This window comes from Poromitra crassiceps, assembly GCF_964638095.1.
Source record: "Poromitra crassiceps genome assembly, chromosome: 4".
Taxonomy (NCBI): Eukaryota; Metazoa; Chordata; class Actinopteri; order Beryciformes; family Melamphaidae; genus Poromitra; species Poromitra crassiceps.
Window position 1 is genome coordinate 7,066,689 of NC_139626.1, and position 13,966 is coordinate 7,080,654.

Consider the following 13,966-nt stretch of genomic DNA (forward strand, 5'->3'; position numbering starts at 1 on the left):
GTGCTTCACAAGTGTTCCAACTTGCAGAAGAATTTTGCTTGAAGGTTTATGAGCGGGGATAAAAAAAAGAAAGAAACTCTTATTTCAGTCAATGCAGCTATCGGAGTCAGCCAATGATGTGCCCAGACAAAGCGCAGACACTGTATACCGTACCACTTCCTGGTCGGGTGAAGGTGCTTGCTCATGCCCTAAAAATACCAGCAGAGACAAGACAAGCGATATGATAAATGCAACGTTTGTCCTTGCAGCGCTAGCGGTGATCACACAAAAATATTCATTTAATACGCCCACCTTCCCAAGTGGATATTGGCTTAGCAAGCAGAGAAAGGGATCCTTGTACCAAATATGCTTTATGGTATGCTTTTTCCTACCCACTTGGAAACATATAGATACATAGTGTGCATTTGCACAAGGTCACCTTTAAATTCTTATGAACTATTGTGACCCAGCACTAGAAATCTAACCATAACCCTCATTTTAATTGCTGGTTAAACATGGATAAAACATATCATTTTGGCTACACGGGCTGCTTCTTCTTCCGGTGCTTAAAGGAACAGCTCACCCTAAAATCCAAAATACATATTTTCCCTCTCACCTGTAGTGCTATTTATTAGGGGTGTCACGATACACTCAGTTCACGATACGATACGTATCACGATACTGGGTTCACGATAACGATACGATACGATACGATTTTAACAATATATGACTGGAAAAGTAGTATTTTATTTGAAATGCACAAATACAAAACATGCTGTTGTGGGAAATTGTTATTACAATAACTAGAAAAAACATGAGATTGGAGATAAGGCTTATCTTGAAATAGAATGAGTTACACCGTCACTTAGATTTACTTTGAACTAAAAGGTTTCTCAGCAGTATAAATTCTCATTATGCATCTTCAGTTTTTCTTCAAACTCAAACAACAAGACTTTTCTTAGTCTATTTTTTATGCATCTTCAGTTTTTCCTGTCAAGTAAACAGTTTTGCCAGAAACTCAATTGAATGGTTTCTCTCCTGTATAACTTCTCATGTGTCTCTTCAGAGACTTGTTCAACTGAACTACTTTCCACACATTGAACTTCAACAAACAAAGACGTTTCTTTGTCTATTTTTGGGGGGGGGGGATTTTTTTTTTTTTTTTTTCACCATATGAGATTTCATCTCAACGATACATATCGTGACGTTTTACTATCGCGAAATTTCGTGGGACGATATATTGTGACACCCCTACTATTTATCCATCTATATCGTTTTGTGTTAGTTGCCTGAGTTTTGGAGATATCGGCCACAGAGTTTCTGTCTTCTCTCCAATGCAATGGAACTGGATGGCACTCGGCTTGTGGTGCTCAAAGTGCAAAAGAAATACATTTGATAAACTTAACAGCAATGTCTCTTTCCAGAAATCATGACCCCGTTGCTCAAGATAATCCAGACCTCAATTTTCTTTTGACCGAACTACAGCCGCTAGCTGCTAGCTAGTTCCTACATGAGACTGCAAAAGCAAATAGTTCCTACATGAAACTGCTCACAACAAAGGCTGTGCATTATCTTGAGTAACTGGGTCATGATTTCTGGAAAGAGACAATGCTGTTGAGTTTTTCAAAGGTATTTTTTGGGTGCTTCGAGCACCACAAGCCGAGTGCCATCCACTTCCATTGAATTCAAGGGAACGCAGACATCTCTGCGGGCCGATATCTCCAAAACTCAGGTAACTATCCCAAAACGATATAGATGGATAAATATCACTACAGGTGAGAGGAAAAATATGTGTTTTGGATTTTAGGGTGAGCTGTCCCTTAAATACGTTGTATTTGTTGGTGTTTTACATCACTGTTATTACTCAACTGAATTTTTGACCTGTAGTCATTTGTTGCTGTGTTGTAGATGTGCCTGGATGTCCCTCTATGTACCAGCACAGCGAGGGCTACCCAACCCCCCAGCACAGCAATGAAGGTAATTACAATAACTGCATTGTAATCTTTTTAGAGGTATCTGCCAGATTATTGTTGTTGTTCATCAGTATTCATTCTTAATTCATCTACGAGTTTAAATAAAGGCAAAAAAAACAATCATCTCTGGCCACTGTAGAAGGGTTCATAATGATGTCGATGCATTGCAGTTGCATATCCAATCTCCTTCTCTCCCATGCTTTATCTAAATGGAGCCTTCACTGGCTTATGCTTTGCGGTCATTGGCTAACCGGGCCTAGAGTGTCCGTGTTTCCATTGGCTAACCGGCGGTGTGTCCATGTTTCCATTGGCAGAGGCTCCGGCCTCACTCCCGCCTCAAGAATCCCTGAATAAATATTACTCCTGGAAAGAAGCACAGTATTTTTCCCTCGCAAAAATGGAAAACAATCCTCCCATTCACTCCCATTGTTTGTTGCACCATTTTGGGTAATTCTATTTCTTGTTCGCCAATTATAGCAAATAGGGGCTGAGGAATAACTCAAACTCTTCAATGGCCCAAACAAAAGGGGAGTTATATGGGTGTTTACTGCTGAGTTTACAGCCGATGAAACTGGGAGCGACGGTCCAAGTCCCTCTCAGATGTTTGCACCATGAAATCCTCTCACTAAAGTGCTCTACACTCTACTTGTGTTGGAGTGGATGAGGAGGACACACTCCTGGATGAGGAGGACACACTCCTGGATGAGGAGCACACACTCCTTGGCTTAACGCTATTCATGGGTGAATACACCCTTGTATTTTTGCGGAGATGTTGGCATGGATCCCAACGGGGTCATCCCTATGTTCCCCGGGTCCTATGTTCCCCGTTTTTCCCAAATGGTGTCCACCCGCTATGCCGACCACCCGCAATGCCGACCTTAGGTTTAGGCGTGGGGGTGGGAGAGGTTAGGTTTTGGGTTAGGGTCTGGGGGAGGTTAGGTTTAGGCATGGGGGGAGGTTAGGTTTGGCGTGGGGGCTGGGAGAGGTTAGTGAAAAACTGGGAATATAGAACCCGGGGAACATAGAACCCGGGGAACATAGACATGATTCCATCCCAACTGAACATCCTAATTGTGGTAAGACCAAGGCCCCGCTTGAAGCTCTGACACAATCCTCCCCTTGTCTTCCAGGCTATCTGTTTGAAAATGACTCCCGCGTGGTTCCAGAGAAGTTCGAAGGTGAGCAGTCACACTCGCACATTCTCAATTGGACCACCATGCAGACGTGTGTGCCTATATACACACATACGTGCATACATACAGACAGACAGACAGACAGACGCATGTGTGTTCATTCTCACGCACGCACACATACGCACACGCACACGCACACACACAAATGCACACGCACGCACACACACACTCCGTTCACAATCCACTCGCCTAGGTGTCAGTTGGACGGAATGATCCGATGGTTATGGATGGCAGCACTCGGGGTATAAAAGACAGAAACACAACCCATACACTCAGCTAGTTGGCGCTGAGTTTGGGATCCAGTAACGATCACTGACCATCATCTTCTATCGGGGATCAGAGCTCCGTCTGTATCGGGTAGTGTCACTACACAATACCTATTAAGTGGTCTCTGTGTAACAGGCGAGCTAATGTCGGTAGCGGCTTGGTTTGTGGGTCTGGTTTCTGCACGCACACGATGTCGGGCTCCTGTGTCACAGCGAGGAGCGAGGAGACGAGCAGCTTCTCATGGCGTCGCTGTGGCGTTAGTGAGCGATGCTAAAGGAGATTGAGTGGACAGCCTGAGGGCTTTAGCACTGGTTGAACCAGTAAAGGGTGCAAGTTCACATTAGAGACAACGCCAGTAACTTAGCTGAGGTCCTCATGTTCCCACACTTGTGTACGACGTATCCAGTAACCAGTAAACAACCAGTTCCAAGCACAGAACAGTGTCCGTTTACACATGGTTTCACCCTTTATTGGTAATCATTCTTTTTTTTCTCATACGCCTGTCAACAACCGGTGTGATCCTGTTCCTGTTTAACATCTACAGATGTGTGTGTGTGTGTGTGCGTGTGCGTGTGCGTGTGCGTGTGTGTGTGTGTGTGTGTGTGTGTGTGTGTGTGTGTGTGTTTTTCCTTTCTTATATTCGGTTCCCACGGGTGCTTGAAATCCTTGAACGTTTGTGAATGTGAGAAAAAGGAAATCAAGGCCTTGACATTTTTTGAAAATAGACATAAATAGAAATGGGTCGTTGAAAGTGCTTGAATTGATATATTTTGTGCAAGAATAGAAATTGAAATTCTTTCGATACTTTTTTAAAAACTTAACGTGTAACACGGCATGGTTGGGAAGTGTTCACACGTTCAAGCCTCTTCAAAGTCTGCTAGTTCTCATCACCTTGATCCGTATGTCAAACAATGCTGTGTTGAGTCCTTGAGGGAAGCTTAAGAAGGTACATTGTTACTCACAAAAGGGCCAACAATTTTCCCTGAAGAAATGTGCTTCTCGCCTGTCAGCATTCAAACATGAAACATCAACATTAGATTATCAGGGTCATCTGCTGTCACCACTGGTATTCACAATGTATTCCCTAGCTGTAATTAGCAAGAATTCTCTCTAAACTTTTAAACAATTGGTCCTCAAAGCAGACAGTTTCAGTGGTTGAACTGTCATGATCTGCTAGAGACTTAGACGCACCAACAAATGTAACTAATGATGCGCTTTTTAAGTGACTAGGAATTGAGCGCGCTGTGCGCGGGAGATTCCTAGGGTGGAGACTCTGGAGATGATGTGCCACTTGTCCTCTTGTCCCTACTTATACTCCCACCACTTATATAGCCTCAGCCAGGAAGGATTTATCACTGGAGGGAGAGAGAAGAGGGTGGGAGAACCAGAGGAGAGGAGTTTTACAGAATGTAGGGAAACAGTGGATGGATAAAGAAGGTAATGCAACATAAAGGATGCCAACTGCCATAAAACACAGCAGAAGAAGAAGACATCACTGATGACATCACAATTGCTCAAGTGACATCACTGATGACATCATCACTGATGACATCACAATCGTGACACACACCGCCACAGACGCCACTTAGCCAATTTTAACTAAGAGAAGATACGATTCTAGTGGATTTCACTGTTGTTGGGGTTAGCCAACACAATAAAAGCCTTTTCATTTTGAAAGAGAAGACAGACTGCCATGGATTTCACCTTGTTGGGGCGGTTAGGTCTTTATAAAGCTTGACGTGCTTGAATCACATAAAGGATCTATTTAATCACACTTGGTGAATGAGAAGTAAAAGGGAGACATAAGGCCATAGCATAAAAGCCCGCTGAGCCCCAGTCTGTTTGCTCCTTGTCCAGGTGAGGTGAAGCAGGAGGGGGGTGGTGTGTTTCGTGAGGGCACGCCTTACCAGCGCCGTGGCTCCCTGCAACTCTGGCAGTTCCTGGTGGCCCTGCTGGACGACCCGGGCAACGCCCACTTCATCGCCTGGACCGGCCGCGGCATGGAGTTCAAACTCATTGAACCCGAAGAAGTAAGCCTCAACTTATTTGACTTTTTAATTGAAGGTGTGATTTAGCTTCGGGTTCTTTGGACACAACAGTGGGGGGGGGGATAGGAGTGGAGGTGCTGTCTTAAATAATTAATTGATTAATTATCTTACATAATTAGTATGTGCAAAGGGATGAGTAGGTCTATCCGTTAAAAGCAGATCCTTCATTGTATCATTAGTCACAGGCCCGGCGCTAGGGGCGGGCCTGACCGGGCCGGGCCCCCCCATTCAACAAACTGGCCCCCCCATTCAAAAAAAAAAAAAAAAATTTTTTTTTTTTTTTTTTTTTTTGCTAAACGTTTTTCCGTTTTTCTGTTTTAAAGTTTAACATGGAATCTGGCTGTCATTAGGCATTGATTAACTGAATGCTATTGCTAACTGTTACTTTGAACATCCATTTGCAATGATTCTGGCTGGATATTAACTATTGTAAATTTGTCACAATGAATGCAATTTGTGCACAATGTGTAAATACACTTAATATTAATTGTTTAGGCCTAATTATTTGTAAAGTCACAACACATTAGAGATGTGTGTAGTTCTTCACAGATTTAGCCTCTTCATTTTGCTCTCAAATGCACCAGGTTGACGAATTTTACTTTAAAATGTACAAAATCTTCTTCCGGGGGAGAATCCCCCCGGACCCCCCTTGGGTAGCTTGGCGCCCCCAAGCTAGTGGCAGGCCCCCTCTGTAACTTGGGTCTGGAGCCGGGCCTGATTAGTCATGTGATGTTTCAGCCATAGGGACCTTGAACACACACACACACACACACACACACACACACACACACACACACACACACACACACTCCTAACATAGTAGGAGACAAATACATAGATGCAGGGATGCAACACAACTATTCTTGTTTTCCTGCATTTCCCCCCAGTTCCCCCCCCCCCCCCCCCCGCTCCATTGGTTTTTGTGTTCTTATGATTTCCCTGCTAAGTGCTCCTGAACCTCATCTTAGGAGCAAAAGGAGAAGTTCACCCAAAAATTAAAAATCTGTCATTATCCACTTGCCCCCTTGATTTCAGCAACTTTTACAACATGCCTCCATACTGCTCGTCTGGCGTAATCCAAGTCTCCACGGTCATTTACACCTTGTTTTTACTGTCATTTACACCGTGTTTTGAGCTGAAATCTTCACTGTCGCAGGTTCCCATGTCCCCGTTGTGCTTCCTGGTTCCTACGGCTACAGTGAAGGTTTCGGGTAAAAACAGGGTGTAAATTACATCTTTTCAAGTCAACTTGGCATCTCAGGGCTTGTGGAGACTTGGGTTACTTGTGTGTGTGTGTATATAGATAGATAGATAGATATATAGATAGATAGATAGATAGATAGATAGATAGATAGATAGATAGATAGATAGATAGATAGATAGATACAGTAGATAGATAGATAGATAGATAGATAGATACAGTAGATATAGATAGATAGATAGATAGATAGATAGATAGATAGATAGATAGATAGATAGATAGATAGATAGATAGAACATTACATGAAATCTGCATCAAGCTTCAGTGTGTGGAATTAAAGAGATACCCCATTTAAAATGTGTCAATATTAGGTTTGATCTCATTTTAATCTAGTTCCTTATCCACCTATATTGGAAAAGTATTGATAGAGATCGCAATGTGAATCCAAATCTGATAAGAGCAGCAACAGGAATATGACTCGGAATGAATCCATGTAGAGCAAATGCTTTGGAGGCGATGCCTAGATTAGAACGATCACAAGTGAGATTTGCCCACGTGCCCTTATAAGTCTATTCTCTGATCCCTCCTCCATTAGTCCCCCATTCATTATTCAACACATGAAACGGTAGATTGATACAAAATGAAGGACAAGTGCTGCTATCACTGAATCATCCAACACCCCTCCACCTCCACCACCCCTCCTCATCCAACACCCCTCCACCTCCACCACCCCTCCTCATCCAACACCCCTCCACCTCCACCACCCCTCCTCACTGAATCATCCAACACCCCTCCGCCTCCACCCCTCCTCATCCAACACCCCTCATCCGCCTCCACCCCTCCTCATCCAACACCCCTCCGCATCCACCACCCCTCCTCATCCAACACCCCTCCACCTCCACCCCTCCTCATCCAACACCCCTCCACCTCCACCCCTCCTCATCCAACACCCCTCCACCTCCACCCCTCCTCATCCAACACCCCTCCACCTCCACCCCTCCTCATCCAACACCCCTCCACCTCCACCCCTCCTCATCCAACACCCCTCCTCCTCCTCCACCCCTCCTCATCCAACACCCCTCCGCCTCCACCCCTCCTCATCCAACACCCCTCCGCCTCCACCCCTCCTCACTGAATCATCCAACACCCCTCCACCTCCACCCCTCCTCATCCAACACCCCTCCACCTCCACCCCTCATCCAACACCCCTCCTCCTCCACCCTTCCTCATCCAACACCCCTCCACCTCCACCCCTCCTCATCCAACACCCCTCCACCTCCACCCCTCCTCATCCAACACCCCTCCACCTCCACCCCTCCTCACTGAATCATCCAACACCCCTCCACCTCCACCCCTCCTCATCCAACACCCCTCCACCTCCACCCCTCATCCAACACCCCTCCTCCTCCACCCTTCCTCATCCAACACCCCTCCACCTCCACCCCTCCTCATCCAACACCCCTCCGCCTCCACCCCTCCTCATCCAACACCCCTCCGCCTCCACCCCTCCTCACTGAATCATCCAACACCCCTCCACCTCCACCCTTCCTCATCCAACACCCCTCCACCTCCACCCCTCCTCATCCAACACCCCTCCACCTCCACCCTTCCTCATCCAACACCCCTCCACCTCCACCCCTCCTCATCCAACACCCCTCCACCTCCACCCCTCCTCTCTCACCTCCTCACATTTCTTTGGGCCGAGACATTTCTTTTTGCCATGTTTAAGTCTGCATCTCGATTGGATGTGGGCGGGGCCGTAATACAGATAGGCCAACAACGCTCTTTTCCATTATCTTTTTACTGTACATTAAAAATGAATGAGGCGAGAGTTTTACAAGAGCAATTAGAGCTAAGAGCAACACTCAAAGATCAAACGCAGCTGCTGGCTGCACGGCCAGTGTGGGATACATACCCATCTCCTCCTGACTCATGACTCTCTGAGTATCTCCTCACCCCATTTCAATATCTCCTCCAATATGTGAGATGTTTGTCAACATGAGGCTCGTTCACGAGCCCTAAATGATGTGATTGTGACTGTGAGATGTTTGGTATCAGAATGAGTGGCCCTCATGTCGGCTGGGAGTTCAACTCGGGGTTGAGTGTATTTCATAGCCTGCCTATGACAAGCAGCCACCGACTCTTATTTCACTGCGCACATTGTGGGACTTTGGTTGCATTCAAGTGGTAATGGGTTACATAAAAAGGAAGTGAATCCACATGTGGGGACTCGCCCAGCTCTTGGCAATGTCGACACACCCCCGAGGAAGCGTTTCACTTGCCACTGAGGCCCCCTAGTGGCTAGAGTACGGAGTTACACATGATTGTGTGTCACTGATTTGTGGGTTCAATGATTGTTTTTTTTTTTTTTAAGAAAACAAAAATGAAAACAACACAGACCCAAATTATTCTCATGTGTAGACTTGTCATTTGAAAGAAAGCCTAAATCCTCAGCTCTTCTAAACCAGTGGTCCCCCAACCACCGGGCCGCGGACCGGTACCGGGCCGCAACGCATTTGGTACCGCGAGCCCGGTCCATTTTTTTTAAAATTAAACATAGGCTATAATATTATATAGGCTGTGTGGTAGTTGAAACATAGTTTCAAGTTGACGTTTATTTATGTTTGTAGTTGAAACAAAAACATAAATACTGTAGGCTACATACAGTACAACACAAAAGGCTGTTATTTACCCTTTTTTCGCCACCTGGTGAGTATCTACTGGTCGTTGGCACAAAAAAGGTTGGGAACCCCTGTTCTAAACAATGCAAATAGCCATGTAGCTAGTCACCCGTGAAGGACCCTGACCCAAGAGCTCACCAGAGGCGAACCATCCCAGATGCGTAACCACCACATCTCCTCCCTGTCTCCTCCTCCCCTGCCATTCCCTCCCTCCCTCCCTCCCTCCCTCCCTCCCTCCCTCCCTCCCTCCTCCCTCTCCTCAGGTTGCCAGGCTGTGGGGCATGCAGAAGAACCGTCCAGCCATGAACTACGACAAGCTCAGCCGCTCTCTGCGCTACTACTACGAGAAGGGAATCATGCAGAAGGTACAAAGCACATTCTAGCCATATTTTTAGCTGTGAGGATTTGTCAATTGAAACTGCTAATTATAATAAAGGGCCTTTATTATTCTTGGCTATTCCATGTTAAAATGTGAGAAAACACACCCAACATGTTGCAACCCCACCTGGCCTTGTTCAGTGTGCAGAGAACAACAGAACATACGGGGGTTAGATCATTAGACTGCTTCTCCAATCAGCTCCAATTGCTTTCTGCCCAGTGCGCACGCATTCACACACTGATTTCACTCACTGAATTCTGTTTTATACAGTTTATATATAGTTTATATACCTTTATATATAATACATTAAATCATTGGTATGGGAGATTTAATCATTATATATATATGTATATATATGCTTTAGACAGCTATGCTTTAGACAGCTATGAAAATATTGGATAGATATTAACTAGAAAAGGAATTCAAAGGTATGCACCCGTGTGAATGAAGCTTTTCCCTCTTCCTGCAGGTGGCAGGAGAGCGCTATGTTTACAAGTTTGTGTGTGAGCCCGAGGCCCTCATCTCCCTGGCCTTCCCCGACAATCAAAGGCCCAGCCTGAAGGCGGAGTTTGAGCGCTACGTCAACGAGGAGGACACAGTGCCCCTGTCCCACCTGGACGAGGGAGGGTCCTACCCCCCCGAACAAGCCCCACAAAACATGGGCCCCCAGCAGCCCTACTCCAAAGGCTACATGTACTAAAGCCGCCCCCCTGTCCCCCTGCCTTCAGAAAGCTTCCTGTTGTACCCACCCATCATCATACACATGCCCCCATTCCCCCAGCACCTCTTGCACATGCCCACCCCATCCACTTGTATATAAGGCTATGGTGTTTTTTTGTTTTTTTTTGTTTAAATTAATCTCATTAGGGATTTTTTTCTGCGTTTTTAAGAGCTGCATTCCTCTCACTTCTGAGGCCTATTCAATCCATAAACATGACTGTGGTTAAAGAGATTGCTTAATAAATACCCGTAATACTACCCAAAATGAAGTGCGGACTATTCTTTCTCCTGTTTTTGTGATGAATTGCATGTGATCATATCGTATACTGTAGTTTTAGAGAGGTGGAGGGGTGGAGCCGAATCTGAATCGTAAAAGCACAAATAGTGGGTTTTTATGAATATTTATCTCATACAAATATTTAGCAAAAATATATGTTTTTGGGAAGAAGGGAAAAAACAAGTAACAAGCGCACAGGTTGACAGGTTGCAAGTCTCACTCCTCTGCTCGGCTATCTATTACGTGTCCTGGATGTGTCAACCAATAGCTGCAGCTGTGTGTGCTGTTTGTCTATCTATAGTGGTCTATCTGTGGTTTGAGAGACTGGGGTTCAAGATCAGCAGTGGGAACCCTTTGTAGAATAGTTTATTGAAGGACACTTTACTCACCTAAAATTTGAGTAATACAGTGGAATCCGCTTATAGTGATCAACCGCTAATATGCATCAAAAAGCTTCGTCCCAAATCATTCCTATACTACACATGCTGTTTGAATAATTTGCTTATAGTGATCAATACTCTGCTTGTTCACACCTGGGAACAATGGATTTTCTTTTAACTACAGTATTTTTATTATTTTCTTAAGTGTTACAAACTGCCTAAAATGAGCCAACGAGATAAAGCAGCGATACTTGGTGCGTGTCTGTCTGTATATAGAGAGATCGCGGGATCTCTGTCTTTGTATAAAAGTACAAGTATTTTCTGTGCCAGGCGAATAGAAACTCATGTCATATTAATATAATTCAAATACTATTCAACTTAAAAGATCCCTTCAAAACATCTTTTAAGATGCATAAAGAATATACTTTGATTAATAATTTTTCCCCCCCACAAAAAAGAGGCACATAATGCGTGAAAGCTGAAAGCATGAGACGAGAGAGACAGACAAACAACGTGGGTTCTTCGAGCCCAAGTCAGTTTTGAACGTTACGGCAAAAGCCAGAGGAAAAAGTGGAAGACCTCTGGTGGCACAGAGGGTTGCTTTGCTTCCCAGCTGTATTGAGGCCTCAGTCACTTTTGGGGTCGTGGGTTCAAGCCTCAGTCAGTTTTGAATGGGAACAGCCAGAGGAAAGAGTGAAAACCGCTGAGAAAACCAGCCTTGAGAACTCAGACCTGGTGGCACAGAGAGTTGGTTTGCTGCCCAGCAGTACGTTCCATGGTCACTTGAGGTCTTGGGTTTGAGTCTCAGTCAGTTTTGAACAGCAACAGCCAGAGGAAAGAATGAAATGCTCTGAGAAAGCCCATTTTAAGAAGTGTGACCCAGTGGCTCAGAGAGTTTCATTACTGCCCAGCAGTGTTTAGCTTGTGGTTTCAAACCTCAGTAACTTTTGAGGTCGTGGGTTCAAGGCTCAGTCAGTTTTGAACAGTGACAGACGAAAAAGATAAAAGCTGAAGAGCTTTGAGTACGAAGGGGAGCTGGTGGTGCGATGGATATATCGACCACATAGAGACGTGGAAGCATGCAGATGGCTCGTTTAATTCCTGCTCCACCATCACTACGTGGAGCTTGTCATAATGTCATTCAACTTATTAAATGTAAAAGATCCACAGCTTTTTTGGAAAGATGACATAACGAGTATGAAAGACAATGAGTTTTGGCCTGTCAGATGTGACTGGGGAGGGCATTCCAGAGAGAGGGGGCGGCTGCAGCAAGGCCCTGTCAGAGGCCCCCCTGTCACAGCTTTAGCAAAGAGATACCTGTGATGCTTGTCAAAGTGGATATAAATTATAAGATCATATTCAGCCAGACAGTCACAAACAAACAATGTTACATCATATTTGTCTGTCATGCATTAAAATTAAAGTAACTAGCCTGTTTTGAAAATGTAAGGAGTAGAAAGTACAGATGTTAAATTGTAGGGAGTAAAAGTAAAAAGTTGTCAGAAAAATAAATACTCAGTAAAGTACAGATACCTGAAAATCCTACTCAAGTACAGTAATGAAGTATTTGTACTTACCGTAGTTACTTCCCATCTCTGCTCATTAATCAACTATACTGACCACACGACCAAATGATATGATGATATAAATATGAAAACAATAGCCTACTGGTACCTGCACATACATTCCTTTCTGCGCTGCGCCTTTTAAGAATATCATTCTCAGAATGTTGTGGGAGTTAAATAGAAGGCTTGCAGTCACGTAATGGAGGAGTAGGCTACAGAGTAAAGAAAAACTTCAACAATCGATCAATATCATCAGGTATATCCTATTTCACCTGTATCTTTTGATTGACATTAAATGGATTAAAATGGCACTATAATATGATCCGTGATATCTGTCCATGCGTAGAGCCGCCGCACGTCTCATTAAATCATAATTGTAACAGGAACCAAATCTTGTGAGCCGTGCATATAGGCTATATTTTCTATAACAACTCAAATCACATGAAACGTTGCTGCCCTTGCTGCTGCGCATATAGGAATACAATTTCAATCAGGCTCTCAATATGACGGTCGGGTGATAAAAAGTTAATATTACTGTTTTATTTCAAACAAAGTTGTGTATAAAATTATAAAAGGCTGAACTGGGTGGGGGAGCACAGATCGTTTTTTTACATGTGCAGGGGGAGGGCAGAGAGAAAATAATCTAAATGTCAGGTAGGGCACTTGATTAAAAAAAATATATATATAATTTACCCCATCCCATGTAAATATCAGACAGTCTCTAATAAAGCAGGAAGCCTTAACAATAAAGAGAAATCATTGATTTGTTTTTTGATTAAAAAAATACTTTTCAGGCCACATTTCTTCTTTTAGTCTACTGGAAATGTCTTGGACCCAGTAATGTTGTTTCCTATTAACTTTGTTATTGGAATGTCATCTTTAGGCCTTAGGCTTAATTTCTTGCCATAACTACGGTAAGCCTATTTAACTATTTATAAATTGACAGTGGGGGTGCCAGGGGGCTTTATCAAATTAATGGAAATGCTTAAAAAAAAACATCTTTATTGGGAAGGAAATGTATTCCGTTATATTTGTTAATATAATACTACAGTATAAAGAATGTATTTTATTGTATTATATTTTATAATTATATTTAGTGTAGTATTAATACATATAAGTGAATCATTTTCTTCCACATAAAAATCATATTTGCCATGCCCATCTATCTAATTGGGATGCCAATTAAAACACCATCACATTCATTGTCATTTCTGGTGTGGGTAATAGACTGGAACAATGTTTATAATGGAAAACAAATATTGCATATGAAGAAATGTTGAATATGAAGAAATAAAAGATTTGA

At 43.8% G+C, this 13,966-nt stretch overlaps 1 protein-coding gene across 2 annotated transcripts in view; it reads left to right on the forward strand.

Annotated features, from left to right (window-relative positions):
• Nucleotides 1–10,691, forward strand: part of etv4 (ETS variant transcription factor 4) — a 50,534-nt gene extending 39,843 nt beyond the window's left edge. For both annotated transcript variants that reach the window (XM_083634591.1, XM_083634592.1), the window contains exons 8-12: nt 1,888–1,956; nt 3,083–3,130; nt 5,270–5,442; nt 9,606–9,707; nt 10,191–10,691. In XM_083634591.1, coding sequence (XP_083490717.1) covers nt 1,888–1,956; nt 3,083–3,130; nt 5,270–5,442; nt 9,606–9,707; nt 10,191–10,421 — 623 coding nt within the window. In that variant the 3' untranslated portion in view covers nt 10,422–10,691. The remainder of the gene's footprint in view (nt 1–1,887; nt 1,957–3,082; nt 3,131–5,269; nt 5,443–9,605; nt 9,708–10,190) is intronic.
• Nucleotides 10,692–13,966: the final 3,275 nt, after the last annotated feature.